The 13,531-nt window shown below is 41.1% G+C and overlaps 1 protein-coding gene across 1 annotated transcript in view; it reads left to right on the top strand.

Moving 5' to 3' along the window:
* The window catches only part of EPHA4 (EPH receptor A4), a 161,444-nt gene that overhangs the window by 87,663 nt on the left and 60,250 nt on the right, over window positions 1-13,531 (top strand). Inside the window, exon 5 of the mRNA XM_035132510.3 lies at window positions 1,477-1,815. Coding sequence (XP_034988401.3) covers window positions 1,477-1,815 — 339 coding nt within the window. The remainder of the gene's footprint in view (window positions 1-1,476; window positions 1,816-13,531) is intronic.

Here is a 13,531-nt window from a genome sequence, read left to right as displayed (position 1 = left end):
CTGCCATGCGGGTTAAGTGGGTGAGTCTGATCTCCCTCAGGGTGAAATTGATAGCTTTTATGTTGTGAACCATATGCCCCCTGAGAACTAGGGGAATAGGGCGGTATACAAAATTAATAAATAAAGTAAAAACAAATAGCTGAACAGACCCTTTAATTTTCTTTTCCTTTTCTTATTTCCTGTTCGCAGAGTGCTTTCTAAGCTCTGCATGTTGTGACGTGATTCAACATGAACATGTTTCTTCCTCCAATTTACTGGGTTGTTTTATGCATTTAGACAAGCAGGGTTAATGTTTCTTGGTGATGTTAAATCACATCAAATTTACCCAGAAACAGTGTGCAAGCCGCTGGATGTTGTGGAAGAGGTGGGGTGGAGGGCAGAGGGATCAACAAAGTTGCACCGGGATATTTTTGTGAAGCTCAGTGAATCATTAAAACATCCGGGGGGGGGGGGGATGGTTTAAGGAAGATGGGCAATGCAAAGGCCAGGATAAAAGAGCCATGGAACATTTTATTCACACACCTGTTCATAGTCTTAAGAGAGGTCATGGTGATGTTTTTGGCCTTGATCCAGCCATATGTGTGCATCAAAGTTTGCTGCAATGCACACATTTTCTGAGGTTCAAAGGCACCTTCTATGACTTGGGCTGGAATAATCTATTTAGGGGACGTGGGTGGCACTGAGCCTAGGGCTTGCTGATCAGTCAGTGGTTCAAATCCCTGTCACGGGGTGAGCTCCCATTGCTCGGTCCCAGCTCCTGCCAACCTAGAAGTTCGAAAGCACGTCAAGTGCAAGTAGATAAATAGGTACCGCTCTGGTGGGAAGGTAAACGCCGTTTCCGTGTGCTGCCCTGGTTCACCAGAAGCAGCTTAGTCATGCTGGCCACATGACCTGGAAAAACTGTCTGCGGACAAACTTTGGCTTCCTCAGCCAGTAAAGCGAGATGAGCGCCGCAACCCCAGAGTCGTTCGCGACTGGACTTAACTGTCAGGGGTCCTTTACTTTTACTTTTTTTTATCTATTTAGAGGAATTTGGGGGAAGACCACAAGATCCCATTCTCTCCACCTTCTACCCCCAACAAAAAGACGAATGTTTTGTCCGTGTTTTGGCTGTTACTACTGCGCAGCATGTGGATGAGTCTTTTTAGCTCAGGCAAATCGGCATACATGACAGCCATTTGTTGACACAGTTTGCTCTCTAGCCATATATATATGCACATGGAAATCCTGCTTCCCTATGTGCATGGCCTCAGCTCTATGGGACTGTGTGTGTACTTTTAGTACTTTACCCCCCCCCAAAAAAAAACAACCTGCATATGAAATGGAACAGTTGCAGACTCCACTAACTGCCAGGCATGTTTGCTTCAACAGATCACATCAGGGCAGATGCACCCCTAGAGAGGGTTTCCTTCCTTCCTTTGACCTGGAAATGCATTTTTAAAAAATAAAAATAATAATGTGCTTTTTGTCTTGCAGGCCCTCCATCTGCCCCCCAGAACCTGATTTCCAATGTCAACGAGACATCCGTCAACTTGGAATGGAGTCCTCCTCAGAACAAAGGGGGACGCGAGGATGTTTCCTATAATGTGGTATGCAAGAGATGTGGAGCTACGGATCTGAACCGCTGCCGGTCCTGTGGGAGTGGTGTACACTTCAGCCCTCAGCAGAATAGCTTGAAAACCACCAAGGTTTCTATTACTGACCTTTTGGCACACACAAACTACACCTTTGAGATATGGGCGGTGAACGGAGTATCCAAGCAGAATCCTAGTTCGGACCAAGCTGTGTCTGTCACTGTGACTACGAACCAAGCAGGTAAAATCCAACAGACACTTTCCCTCCCTTGCTCTCCATTCTCCATCTCAATTGAAAATGGCACTGTACGAGTTTATCAGTTGATGCTGAATAAAGGGCACCAGCGAAATATGAAATGCTTATGCAGTTATTGCTTTTGCATGGTACTTTTCGCAGTTGCTTTATTAGGATGAGGTTATGCTTTAAGGAGATGTTGCTGAAATTCACAGTTGTTGTGCCCTTTTTGGCCTATACTTGACTGAATGTGCTAATCTGAAAAAACATCAGGACTCATTGCACATAGGAAATGCTACCTTTTAATACGTGCGTCATATTCTTCCTTGGGCAGGAGTCTTAACGCTTGAGTCAGAGGGCTGTTCAGCCGTGAGCCTGTTTTTTCTCAGCGCCAGATGGAAGAGAAGTAAAATAGCAACCAGGGAATAAAGAATACAGATAGATCAACCTTGGCACTCCCCCAAGATCTAGAATTTTAATTTTGTTTGGCGTTTAACCTGAGCTTCTGAAACAGTGTAGGAAACATCTAACTGAAATGTTTCAGTCATGGTACCAAGCAGGATTGTTGTTTTAATTCAGAGAAGCCAAAGCACCGGAGGGTGGGGGCTAAAATTCCAAACATCTGGAAAGAGACACTACATATTGGAGCTTATATCCTAATGCTAGAAGCCTCTGACCCAAGCTGGGTGAGCTAGAGTGCTTGGTCTTAGAGGAGAGCTTTGATATAATGGGCACAATGGAAATTTGGTAGAATGGAGAGAACTAGTGGGACATGGTTTTCTCTTAATGCAAACTCTTTAGAAAGTCAGGCAAGGACGTATTGGAAGTAGTGTCACTGTTAATCAAAGGCACCATTGATTCCAACAAGCAAGAAATCCCCAAAAAGAGAGACTGCTTCCCAGCATCACTGTGGATGGTGTTATCAGGCCCCAAGGATTAGTTAGTATTGAGGGTATTCTATTGTCCCCCTGAACAAAATGCTTAGTTGATCTTAAGGTGGAGAATTAAATCAATGAAGCAGCCCAAAGAGAAAGTGCTGTAGTAATGATCAAATTCAATTATTTTCACATAGTCTAGCTAGTCATGCAAAAGAAAATTTTGAGCTTCTGGCCTCTAGAACATGGGTAGGCAAACTAAGGCCCAGGGGCCAGATCGCCTTCTAAATCCGGCCCACGGACAGTCCGGGAATCAGCGTGTTTTTACATGAGTAGAATGTGCCCTTTTATTTAAAGTGCTGTTGAATCTTATTTCTAGTTGTCCCATTTAAATGAATGCATCTAAGTTCTGAGTAAAACTCAGTTGAATAGCACCCGGTGTATTTCCAGGTTGTCAATTGCCTTGGAAATCCAACACAGTCACGTTTGACTTCAAAAGAGGAAAAATGAGAGGATTGGTAAAAAGGAGCGTGAAAGAAAAAGTGAAGTGGGCCATATCCCTCTGGAATGCCTGGAGGTTGTTCAAAACCACAATAACAGAAACTCAGCTAGAATTTATACTGCAGATTCCTGTCCAAGCCAGTATGCCTCTAAACATAAGTTGCTGGGAATGAGATGTAGGGAAAGTGTGATTGCATTCATGTCCCATAGGCATCTGGTTGACCACTGTGAGAGCAGATGGACTAGATGGGATTTTTGACTGATCCAAAATGGCTCTTCTTATGTGCCCTAAATAATAATACACTTTGAATAATTAATTTTGAAATCATTTTGCAAATCATGCTAGCTTGCTGCCATATACTGTATTGTATTAATTTGTACTTTGCTTTTGTAATGGGGAGATAAACTCTATTTGTGTGTTGTTGTATGGCTTATTTCCTCTTCAGAGTTTGATGCGCTTCTGAGAATTTTGTAGGGAAATAGTTCTCAAGAATAAAATTGGCTGTAGAAACCAAGTCCTAAGTGGAGTGGTAAATAGCAGACCTGATCTTTTATAGGTCAATGTCTATAAAATTGAGCATGTTTAAAAGCCTTAAATTTGTTTTAATGAAATACATTCTACCCCTTCCCTATCAGGCTTGGCCATGTAATTTAAGGGTGTATGTGGCTCTGCGGAGGGATCTGAGTAAAACTTTCTCCGTTGACCATATTTCCTCTCTAAGAAATATATTGTTGTATCCAACAGTAGCTGCTCTAGTAGAAAGTCTTCTACTAACTCAAGTGTTGCATGATTTTTGCTGATCTCTCTTACTCACTGAAGCTCTCTCTGTGCCCCTTCAAAAGCTACTCTTGCAGGTTGCAGAATCTGCAGAAATACCATGGGGTATAATGTGGAGGGCTGCAGTGAAGATTGTACAGTATTGTCGTGTCTTGCACAATAATAAGTGCTTTTCTGCTAGTGCAGAGCCACCATTAGTTACAAAACTATAGTTGATTGATATTCTGTGTTCCTCCTGTTCCTAATTTGGAAAAGCAATACTATATTAGAAATTAATAAGAAATCACAGCCTTATGGGCTCATCTTCATAAAGCCACATCTTCACGGTCTTCGATTCATCTCACCTTGGCCAACAATTTTTTTTTAGGCTTGTGCAGATTGTCCATCCTGTGTTAGCCTTCCTCTAATCACTGTTGGCCGGTTCAATGAGGATGCATATGGCTTAGAGAGACGGGTAGTGATAGAACATAACATTTTGCATGCAGAGATTCTCTGGTTCAGTCGCTGGTGTCTCCAGATAACAGGATCACGTAGAAGGTGGTGTGAAAGACTGCTAGCTGGGACCCTGCAGAACCACTGCTGGGCTAAAGCAGAGTGGAGTAGAGGGACAAATAGTCTCACCTGGTATTATTCAGTCACTTTATATAAAAGAAAACGTTTTTAAGGTAGCTATGGAGCCTATACTATTGCTGATGGTGACCAAAATCTATCATAGTTGCTTCCATAAATATCCTGCACCAATTTGTCCACTTTGGTGCTATTCCTGGGGGATGCCATTTTGACAGCCTCTTCAAAGGTGGGGCAGCCAATCAGAAGGCAGCAGAGAGCAAAAAAGGGTCCTCCTCCAAGGCTGGTTCCTGTCATTTGTTTGGACTTGTACTGTATTTGGAATATACAGCCAAGATGCTGACTCCAGAACCAATGTTCACTAAAAGAAGAGGCATGTGCTTAAGGCATCTCCCTGTTTTCCTATATTGCACATCTCTCACTGAATGTGAGAGAAAGACATATAAGGAGGCAGAAAATAATGTTGTCAAAAGTATATTCATAGAACGTGTAAAGCTGAAAAGAACCCCATTTGGACACCTGCATTAAATCAACAACCTTCATTTATTTGCTTGAGTACTTGGCAGCACATTTATTGAAAATAGATACAGTACAATAGTAGGAGAGACCATATAATTGTGAGTCATGAGTGTGCTTTTCATTATTTTCTATGCAACTTTTATCAACTCAGTTGGAGCAATATAAGTGGGTTGCTGAGTTGCACTTTAGTTTATTCTTTTATGTGTTTTTTCCCCCATTTGCAATGGGTTTTTGTAAGTCTCAGACAATGCAAGGGAATGTTTAAATGAAAATATGCAAACAAAACTTTGGTTTCCAATGTGAATATATGAAGACAATATTATTCTATAGTAAGATTTGTGTCTGAGCTTATAGAAAGTATCTCAATATGACTTTATCCAGATATAGTTACAGGTAGGTAGCCGTGTTGGTCTGAGTCGAAGCAAAATAAGAAAATTCCTTCAGTAGCACCTTAAAGACCAACTAAGTTTATATTTTGGTATGAGCTTTCGTGTGCATGCACACTTCTTCAGATACACTGAAGAAGTGTGCATGCACACGAAAGCTCATACCAAAATATAAACTTAGTTGGTCTTTAAGGTGCTACTGAAGGAATTTTCTTATTTTTTTATCCAGATATGATATGCCTTTTAAAAATATGTTACATTATATGTTAAAAATGTGAAGGTGGCTTGCAGTTGTCTCAACTTTATGTTGTCTTATGATATGATTGAGAAACAATACTATGATAATCTGTAGTTTTTCACAGATATGATTAAGGAACAGTACTATGGTAATCAGTATATATTAACCTTGCAGACCTGTGCATGTCTGTTCAGATATAAGCCCCAAAGAGTTCAGTGGGACTCACTACCACATTAATGTCTGTAGGACTACAACATAAGACAGTAGTTCTACATAAAGATGAACAGGTACATCAGTTGAAATTGAATTCATCAATGCTTCCACTGTGAAAATAGGGGCTTATTGTTGGTAACTGTGTTACAAGTAGATATATTAACTACTAAAATCAGTAGTCTCTGTCAGCTGAAATAGATCACATACCTTTCTAACCAGTTTCAATAAATCATAGGTGCATGATCCTACTAAGAATAAGCGTCTTTCACTCATTTGAGTTGGAGAGCAAAGCACATATTTGATCTATATATCACTGGCCTTGTTGAAGTGGATGGGATTTATAAAGTCTTCATTTTGGATAGATTGAGTCCACTATTGTTAAAAGAAATCCTCTAGCAAGAAACTAAGTTAGATTAAAAATAGAAAGTAGGAAGTATTATGTTAAAAGGCTAAATTCCGTGAGAAAATTTACCAGGCTGATGATACCACATTGTTTGGCGTGGTTACAACAAAAAGGGGACGGAGAGAGGCTTCTAAAGGATCTCTCCAATGAGTGCCAAACTTGCAAATGCAATTAAATGTAAGCAAGTGTGAAGGTGTGGGGGGGGGGAACATAATAATCTAATTTCACATACTGTATGCAATCATGGGATCTGAACATTCTGGTTACATAACCTCTAAAAGGTTGTTGTAGAGCTGGAGAAGGGCAATCACAATAAACTAGGGACTGGCACATTATATGTAGCCTTATGTTATACATCTTGAGTGGTTCAATATTGAGCACACCATTCAGTTTAAACCTTCCTGTGTATATATTTTATGTAGGTACACAGTGAAGTAAGGACAATGTTTCCGTTCTGAAACAAAAAGCATTCACATGGGAATAAAGCTACATGGGAAGAAAAAAACAAAGCAGAGTGACGATTAAAAATAGAAATGTCTCTATCTTCCATCTTTCCATGTGGCTTCATTTTGTGTTACTCAGAGGACACACTGCTATGTTCTGATTTTGGAAAGCTTTTTCCTCCCAAAAAAGTTTTTTCTCTTTAGCAAACGAGACTGCATGGGAATTTGTTAGCCTGTTAGGTTACCTTCAGGTTAATGTTCTGTTAAGTCAGCCATCACAGTGAAATGGGTAGAGGAAATGCCAATTAAAATGGGGGTGTCCTGTTAATAAATATTCAGGCTTTTCTCTCATTGCACTTGACTGTGGATATTTTAAAATTGCTGCTGTAGTCAGCGAGGGATCTTTTGTATGAAGATATCCAACTCTGACTCATGGTTACACACGCTCCCTTCTTTTTCAGCGTATCTAGCTGTCTGTTCGCCTGTCACAAAGCTCCTTCGTTTCCGAAAGAGACTGAGACCTGCAACATACTCTCCCAATATTACACATACACTTACAGACACAATCTCTCCAGATTGTTAAGCATTGTCATCCTGTACTGCTTGCCTCCAATATTCTGGACCTGTCAGATATGTTCTAGAATGCCAGACCAGTAGATCAGAATAAACACATTCTTCTGCTAGCTAAATACTGTTTTGAGTTTCGTTTCAGTTAGCACCAAGCTAAACCTCCACACGCAGCAGGCAGGGTAGATTTTCAAGGATGTCATGGAGAAAGAGAAGTGGATTCACACTTTGATTTTCCTAATTGAGGCACAATGGTTGAGGCGAAAGTGGGGCAGTGGGCGGAGGGTCAATGTTTTGTTGTTTTAAAGTTTGTTTGTTTTTTAAGCAGCAACAACAAACACACACACATTTTTAAAATAGCCAAAGGTCTTTGGGTGCTTACTTCCAGGTAACTCACAAACACTGGAAGATTTCCTAGAAAAATAAACAAATCCTTGCTTGGTATTTTGGTGTAGTGCTTTGAAAGCCCCTGCTTGCTTTCAGATGCTGATTAGAATTCCGTGTGCATTGTGCCGCACAGCACAGAAAATGCACATAAAGCGCTTCTCTATGTACTGCCAGCCCGATTTAGACTGTGCAATAGCCTATGTGTATCAAATGAGGATCCATTGCTATACCATGCCCTGCGTCACTTTGTGCTGCTCACGCTGACAATGATGGAAGTTGCACGGGCAGATCAAAAGCATCAGATGGCCCTTAGTTTGATTCCAAGTGTTATAGCTGAGGCTGCCAAGGCTAGTAAAGTGAAGGGCCTGCCAGCCTTTCTGTTCGAGTGCCATCTTGCTCTCTGTATTTCTGATTAGCCCATAACACATGCACACTTGAAATGAAATGCAGTTGGACAATTATTTTAAGTAGCTGCAAAAACACATTTACATTTTCATGCAAAAATAAATTTAATTGACTCTTGCATTCATCATCTTCTCCAGTTTGTCAAGAGAGGCAGCTGAGCACATGCCAACTGCAGCAGAAGTTTCCTCCCCTGGACCTCTGTCCAAATACCTAGTTATCCAAATGCATGGTGTGTTTTCCTTTATCCTAAGCATCCCACCTGACATTGTCACCTTCTGTTATCTTTACATTTTGGAGGTTTCATTCACTGGCTTTGAAAATGAGGCTGAACTGCATTTTAAAAAAAAAAAACCACACACACATACACGAATAATTTGTCCCTTTCCCTTCTTTTCACAAGAGAGAAGAAAGTATTTTTATTTACCTCCTTTATAGTTTGGAGAGCTGTTCCTCCCCTCCCTAATGTATGCTTGTTTAACTTTGGGTTGATGAGTGAGTGTTTGGTTTACTGTGTGTGAGGAAATCAGTGAAAGGAAACTAAGTCAGACTAATGAGTATTATGTTTAGTTCTCAAAGTAGTAAGGGCCAAGGTCATTCTTATTTCTGGTGGGATTGAGATCTAAAGGCTAGATCCAGGTCCTGAGGGATTTCTGTATCCTGTACTCACAAGCTTCCACCTACTGGCTAACAGTTAATGCTGCTTTGATTAGAGTGCAGATGTTGTGCAGTGCCCTGGTCCAGGAGGAGCAAATTCCCAGTCGTCTGGCAATGAAGATTTTAGAGCATTGACAGAAACTCTTGAATAAGCTGCTTTGTCCAAAATGAAGAGCCACAGAAAAGTGTGAGAAGCTGTATTTTTAAGGGTCTGTGCTGGTCGGGGGGGACCATATTATGTGTTGTTATGTGTTGTTTGCAGTGACAGAAATCTAAGATCAAGTGGAAGTAGACCCTACTCATGACTGTGTTACCCCACCCTGAAAATTTTGGCCTTGTGTATTTAAGAATGAACTCTTTTGGGACTCCATATATTATGCTAGAATCAGGGGACTTTGCTCTCATCTACTTGGCAGTGTTGTGCTAGCCAGCTCTTCCCCAATGCTGTGAGAAAACAGGGAGACAATTTGCTAGGCTTCACAGAGCCATGTGGTTCCTTGTGATGCCCCCAAAACAGCAGGGCGACCTTCAGCCTTGTTGCCATTGACCATGCTGGCTGGGGCTGATGGGAGCCAATAACATCTGAAGTGTGCCAAGATAGCTGCCCCTGTTTCATACAATGAAGTGAATAATGGCAATAATTATGATACAAAAATAATGGCAGTATGTGTTTGTGTTTGATATACAGTATTGAGGTTCATTGCTTCTGGATCATTTACAAAGTTAGAAAGTATTCCTTTAATCTGCAATATGAACTGCTAAAACTTTGTTTTGAAGGATTGTCACAATGCAAGCCCATGATTCTATGACTGAAGCATAGATTTCAAAAATAGCTTATTTATGTACGTAATTCAGTTTCTATCCCACACCTTCTAAAAGGCTTAAGGAAAGTAACAATACTCTTTTTAATCAGTCATTTAAGATGTTTCAAAATGATATCTAGCAATAAATAATGTTAGAAAAGAAAGAAAGTAGAGCTAAAATTAGAACAAAAAGTTTTGAAAACATATAATCTCTTTAGGTGGTGCAAAACTAGAAAGAAAACTTAAAGGAAAAGAATTTTTTAATAATTAAATCTCATTCCACTGGTTACTGTCTTAGGCCTCAGTAAGGAATGAAAATCCAGTTTTGTTTTCGGTCAGATAAAAATCAATATAAGGAACAAAAAGAGAAATAAGAGTTGAGAAGGAGAAGATGAGATATATGTTTTTGCATCTCAGCTGGGCAACTAGCAACATATTTTGGGGAATGAGGAACAAACAAATTTTCCTGAAGAACCCTCCTGCCCTTCAGCTATTTATTACAACATTTATACCTCATAATACTTGCACAAAAGCAGCCCTTGTGACTTTATATGATTTGTTGTTGTTGTTTAGTCGTTTAGTCGTGTACGACTCTTCGTGACCCCATGGACCAGAGCACGCCAGGCACTCCTGTCTTCCACTGCCTCCCGCAGTTTGGTCAGACTCATGTTGGTGGCTTCAAGAACACTGTCCAACCATCTCGTCCTCTGTCGTCCCCTTCTCCTTGTGCCCTCCATCTTTCCCAACGTCAGGGTCTTTTCCAGGGAGTCTTCTCTTCTCATGAGGTGGCCAAAGTATTGGAGCCTCAGCTTCAGGATCTGTCCTTCCAGTGAGCACAATATGATTTAAAAGCATTTAAATAAAGCTTAGGATTTTAAAAAAAATCTCTAACCCTTACTGTTGGACCTCAGACCAAACTAGAAAATTTTAAAGCCTTTCCAGGAAGTATTCAGGTTCATACATTAATAGAGCAAGAGGGGAAAGGTGTTTTTGCAATTGTGAGGGAGCCGCCAAGAATATCTGTCTGGTGTTCAAAATTTGCATGCAGAGAGGATTCAGACAGAAAGGTGCTTTTGTTTGAACTTTGAGGCTGCAGTTGAACAAAGGACAGAAGGTGGGCAGATATGTTTCGGTCCAGCATCGCGTCGTCCTTTCTGTGATTGGCGTCTTGACCCCTCAAATGTACAGAAAGCAGCCTGGTATTTGGCTGAAGGAGAACTTTGCACAGGAAGGTTGATTGTTCTGCACCTTGGTCAACCAAGATAATAAGAGCTATCAGCAGGAGACAAGCCTGAGATGTATAGCGCAGATACTTGACACCGCAGGGCTGCTTTAGCCTTTCTGCGTGCCCAAAAAGAGGATGTTTCTACAATGGGAGTCAATTGAGAATGTGAAGTTCAAAGCTAGTAAGAGCGGCAGTTCATTGCTGGTTAAATATTTGGAAGATGTAATGTGGTCAGGAGTGTAAGGATATGTGCGTCTTGAAACTTGTTTTGCATAAATGTCAGCCTTTATTTATTTATTTATTTGGTTAAAAACAAATAAATAATGCATGTTTTAAACCGTTTAAAATTGTGGACAGAAGGGTTTTTAAAAATAAAAAATCAAAAAAATCTTCCCGTCATTGTTCTTTTGATGGTTTAATGATTCATCGTATACTGTACAAAGAGTTTTGAAAAGGAAAACAAATTTTAAAAAAGTGGGGAAACCACAGGACTTAGAAGTCTAAATGTGGTAGGAGTACCAGAGAGTAGGGGGGGTGGGAATCATCATCGCATTGAATTGTTTCTGAGATGCTACTGAAATGAATGGTTAGCTAAAAGATGCCTTTCATTTGTCCGTCATGTGTGCTTGGGAAGAAAACTCCCAAGGATCTCAAAAGATAAACAGCTCTGATCAATTGAGAATTCCTGCCCAAGGTCCTTTAATTATGCCCCTAAAAAGAGTGTGCTGTGGTAGGAAATTTCTTTTCTATGCTGCCTTTTCCCCTTTGGCACCCAGCCTTGTTCATGTGAATTAGACGTGCTAATATGACTGTACATACATGCAGCCAACTCAAAACAAAACAAAGAGGGAAATCTACCATTGGGAGGGGTTGAATTTATTATTTTAAAGCGATTACATTTTTTACACAGAGAAATAATACAAGCAACAACTGCCTGCTTCTTGGCAAAGCAGCTTGTACCACCCATTTCCATGAATTTGTATTCAACAAGAGGGTAAGACTCAGTCGGCGAGGCAGAGAAAAGGCTTCGACAACCCTTAGTAAATCACCAGCTTCAGGGTTCATTGAACAACTTAGGGGGAAGTAGTCTACTCTGTAGTGACAAGAGGTGATTACGATGTTTAAGTACACACTTGGTCACATTTTGAGTGAGATCTGACTGTTTTCTCAGGGAAATGAAATTCACTGTCACTCCATAGCAAAGTGGCTTCTATTATTTTACACGGGTGAGTAGCACAAATTCTTACTTTTTCCTCCATTCATAGTTGGGACGGGATAGATGCATTAATAGTTTCAACATCACATAGTCAGTGTAGCATTTCCTCCCAGCTATGAATGTAGGAAGAAGCAATAAGTTGCGCTTCTTACCCGTGTAAAATACCTTACTACCGAGTGGCCATGAATTTCATTTCCCACAGAAAATGGTCAGTTCTCTTTCAAAATGTGACCAAAGGTGTACAGAAAACAACTCTCTGTTGCTGCGGTGTCCCTGTCTGCTTTATATTTCCACTTCAGGGCAACATTTCCGCGAGCTCAGTAGGGCCTGATCCATAATAGCCCTGGGAAGTGTAAGTGAAGGTCAGGCTGCTTCGTAATTTCTGTTCCAGTCCAGATGAGTTTCCCAGCTGCAATTGCACCTCCTTCTTCACAGCTCCCACATGTTCAGGGGGCTTCCCCCCCTCCCTAGCCATCTCCCCCAAACTGAGTAAAATTAATTGTTATCTCCTAAGAGGAGCCAGAAAGACACCAGAGTCCAGTCTGCAGTTGAGCAACAATAAAAGGATTCAGAGAACTTTATCAAAGCTTCTATTAACCCCCTGCTGGTGTCCTCAAACAGGATTTTTCCTCCAAGAATGAGAGCACAAAAGCTGGGCTACACAACTGCCCCTGTGTGTCCATTCAGAGGTTTTAAATCCGCAGAGTTACTAATTAAAATGCCATGCAGTGTAGCACAAATAAACATAGCCTGCTTCTAAGTCCCTGCATTGCTCCACTGACTCATGATTCAAGAAGCAGAGTAGGAAGCTGACCTGATTATATCCATGGATGAGAACGCTAGCCCAGCCTCGCTCTCCCATATTGAATTGTTAAGCGTTAGCTGTGGAGGGAAGCAGAAAAGGACTGTCAGATACATTCATACACAAGGCGATGAAGGGGACCAACAAGCTCTTTGTTTAGAAACTGTCCCTCGCATGGAGGCCAGTCCTTGCAGTGCCCTTCTGGTAGAAGCCTTATTGAACCGAACACAGTTGTCGCTGGCCGAGTATCTGGAGAATCGGGAGCATTGTCTGTTTTGCACAGGTTTGCATTGGCTCACGGAGAGCTGTAGCGCGCGCCTGCCGCAGTCTGCAAAGTGGCAACGTTTTGAGGGATGTCACAACGCTAAGCTTTCTAGCAGACATGACTGTTTTAACTGAGATATGTCACAGGAGGTTTAGATCCGTGTGAACTGGTGTGGAGAGAGTTTGGCTGGAGTATTTTATTTTTGTTTTGTTTTGTTTTGATGTGTGTGTGTGTGTCTTTCTCTCCCCCCCCCCTTCTTCTTTTTTTCAGTACGAGAAAGCTCTGGTGGGGTTTCCCCCTGCCCAAACAAATCATGCAAATGTATGGTTGCTATCTGCATGCACTCGGAAGATTTCATGCAGTCTGTTTAGATTAATGTAATCTTCCTTCATTACTAAATTCAAGCCCTGGCATTCTCGGCCTTTGATTTAGTAGCCTTCTTGGTCATTGAAGCACTCGGTTGCAGAGCTCTTGT

Source organism: Zootoca vivipara, chromosome 5 (assembly GCF_965207765.1).
Source record: "Zootoca vivipara chromosome 5, rZooViv2.hap1.1, whole genome shotgun sequence".
Taxonomy (NCBI): domain Eukaryota; kingdom Metazoa; phylum Chordata; class Lepidosauria; order Squamata; family Lacertidae; genus Zootoca; species Zootoca vivipara.
Note: the sequence above shows the minus strand (reverse complement) of the source record. Positions and strands in the feature narration are given on the sequence as shown.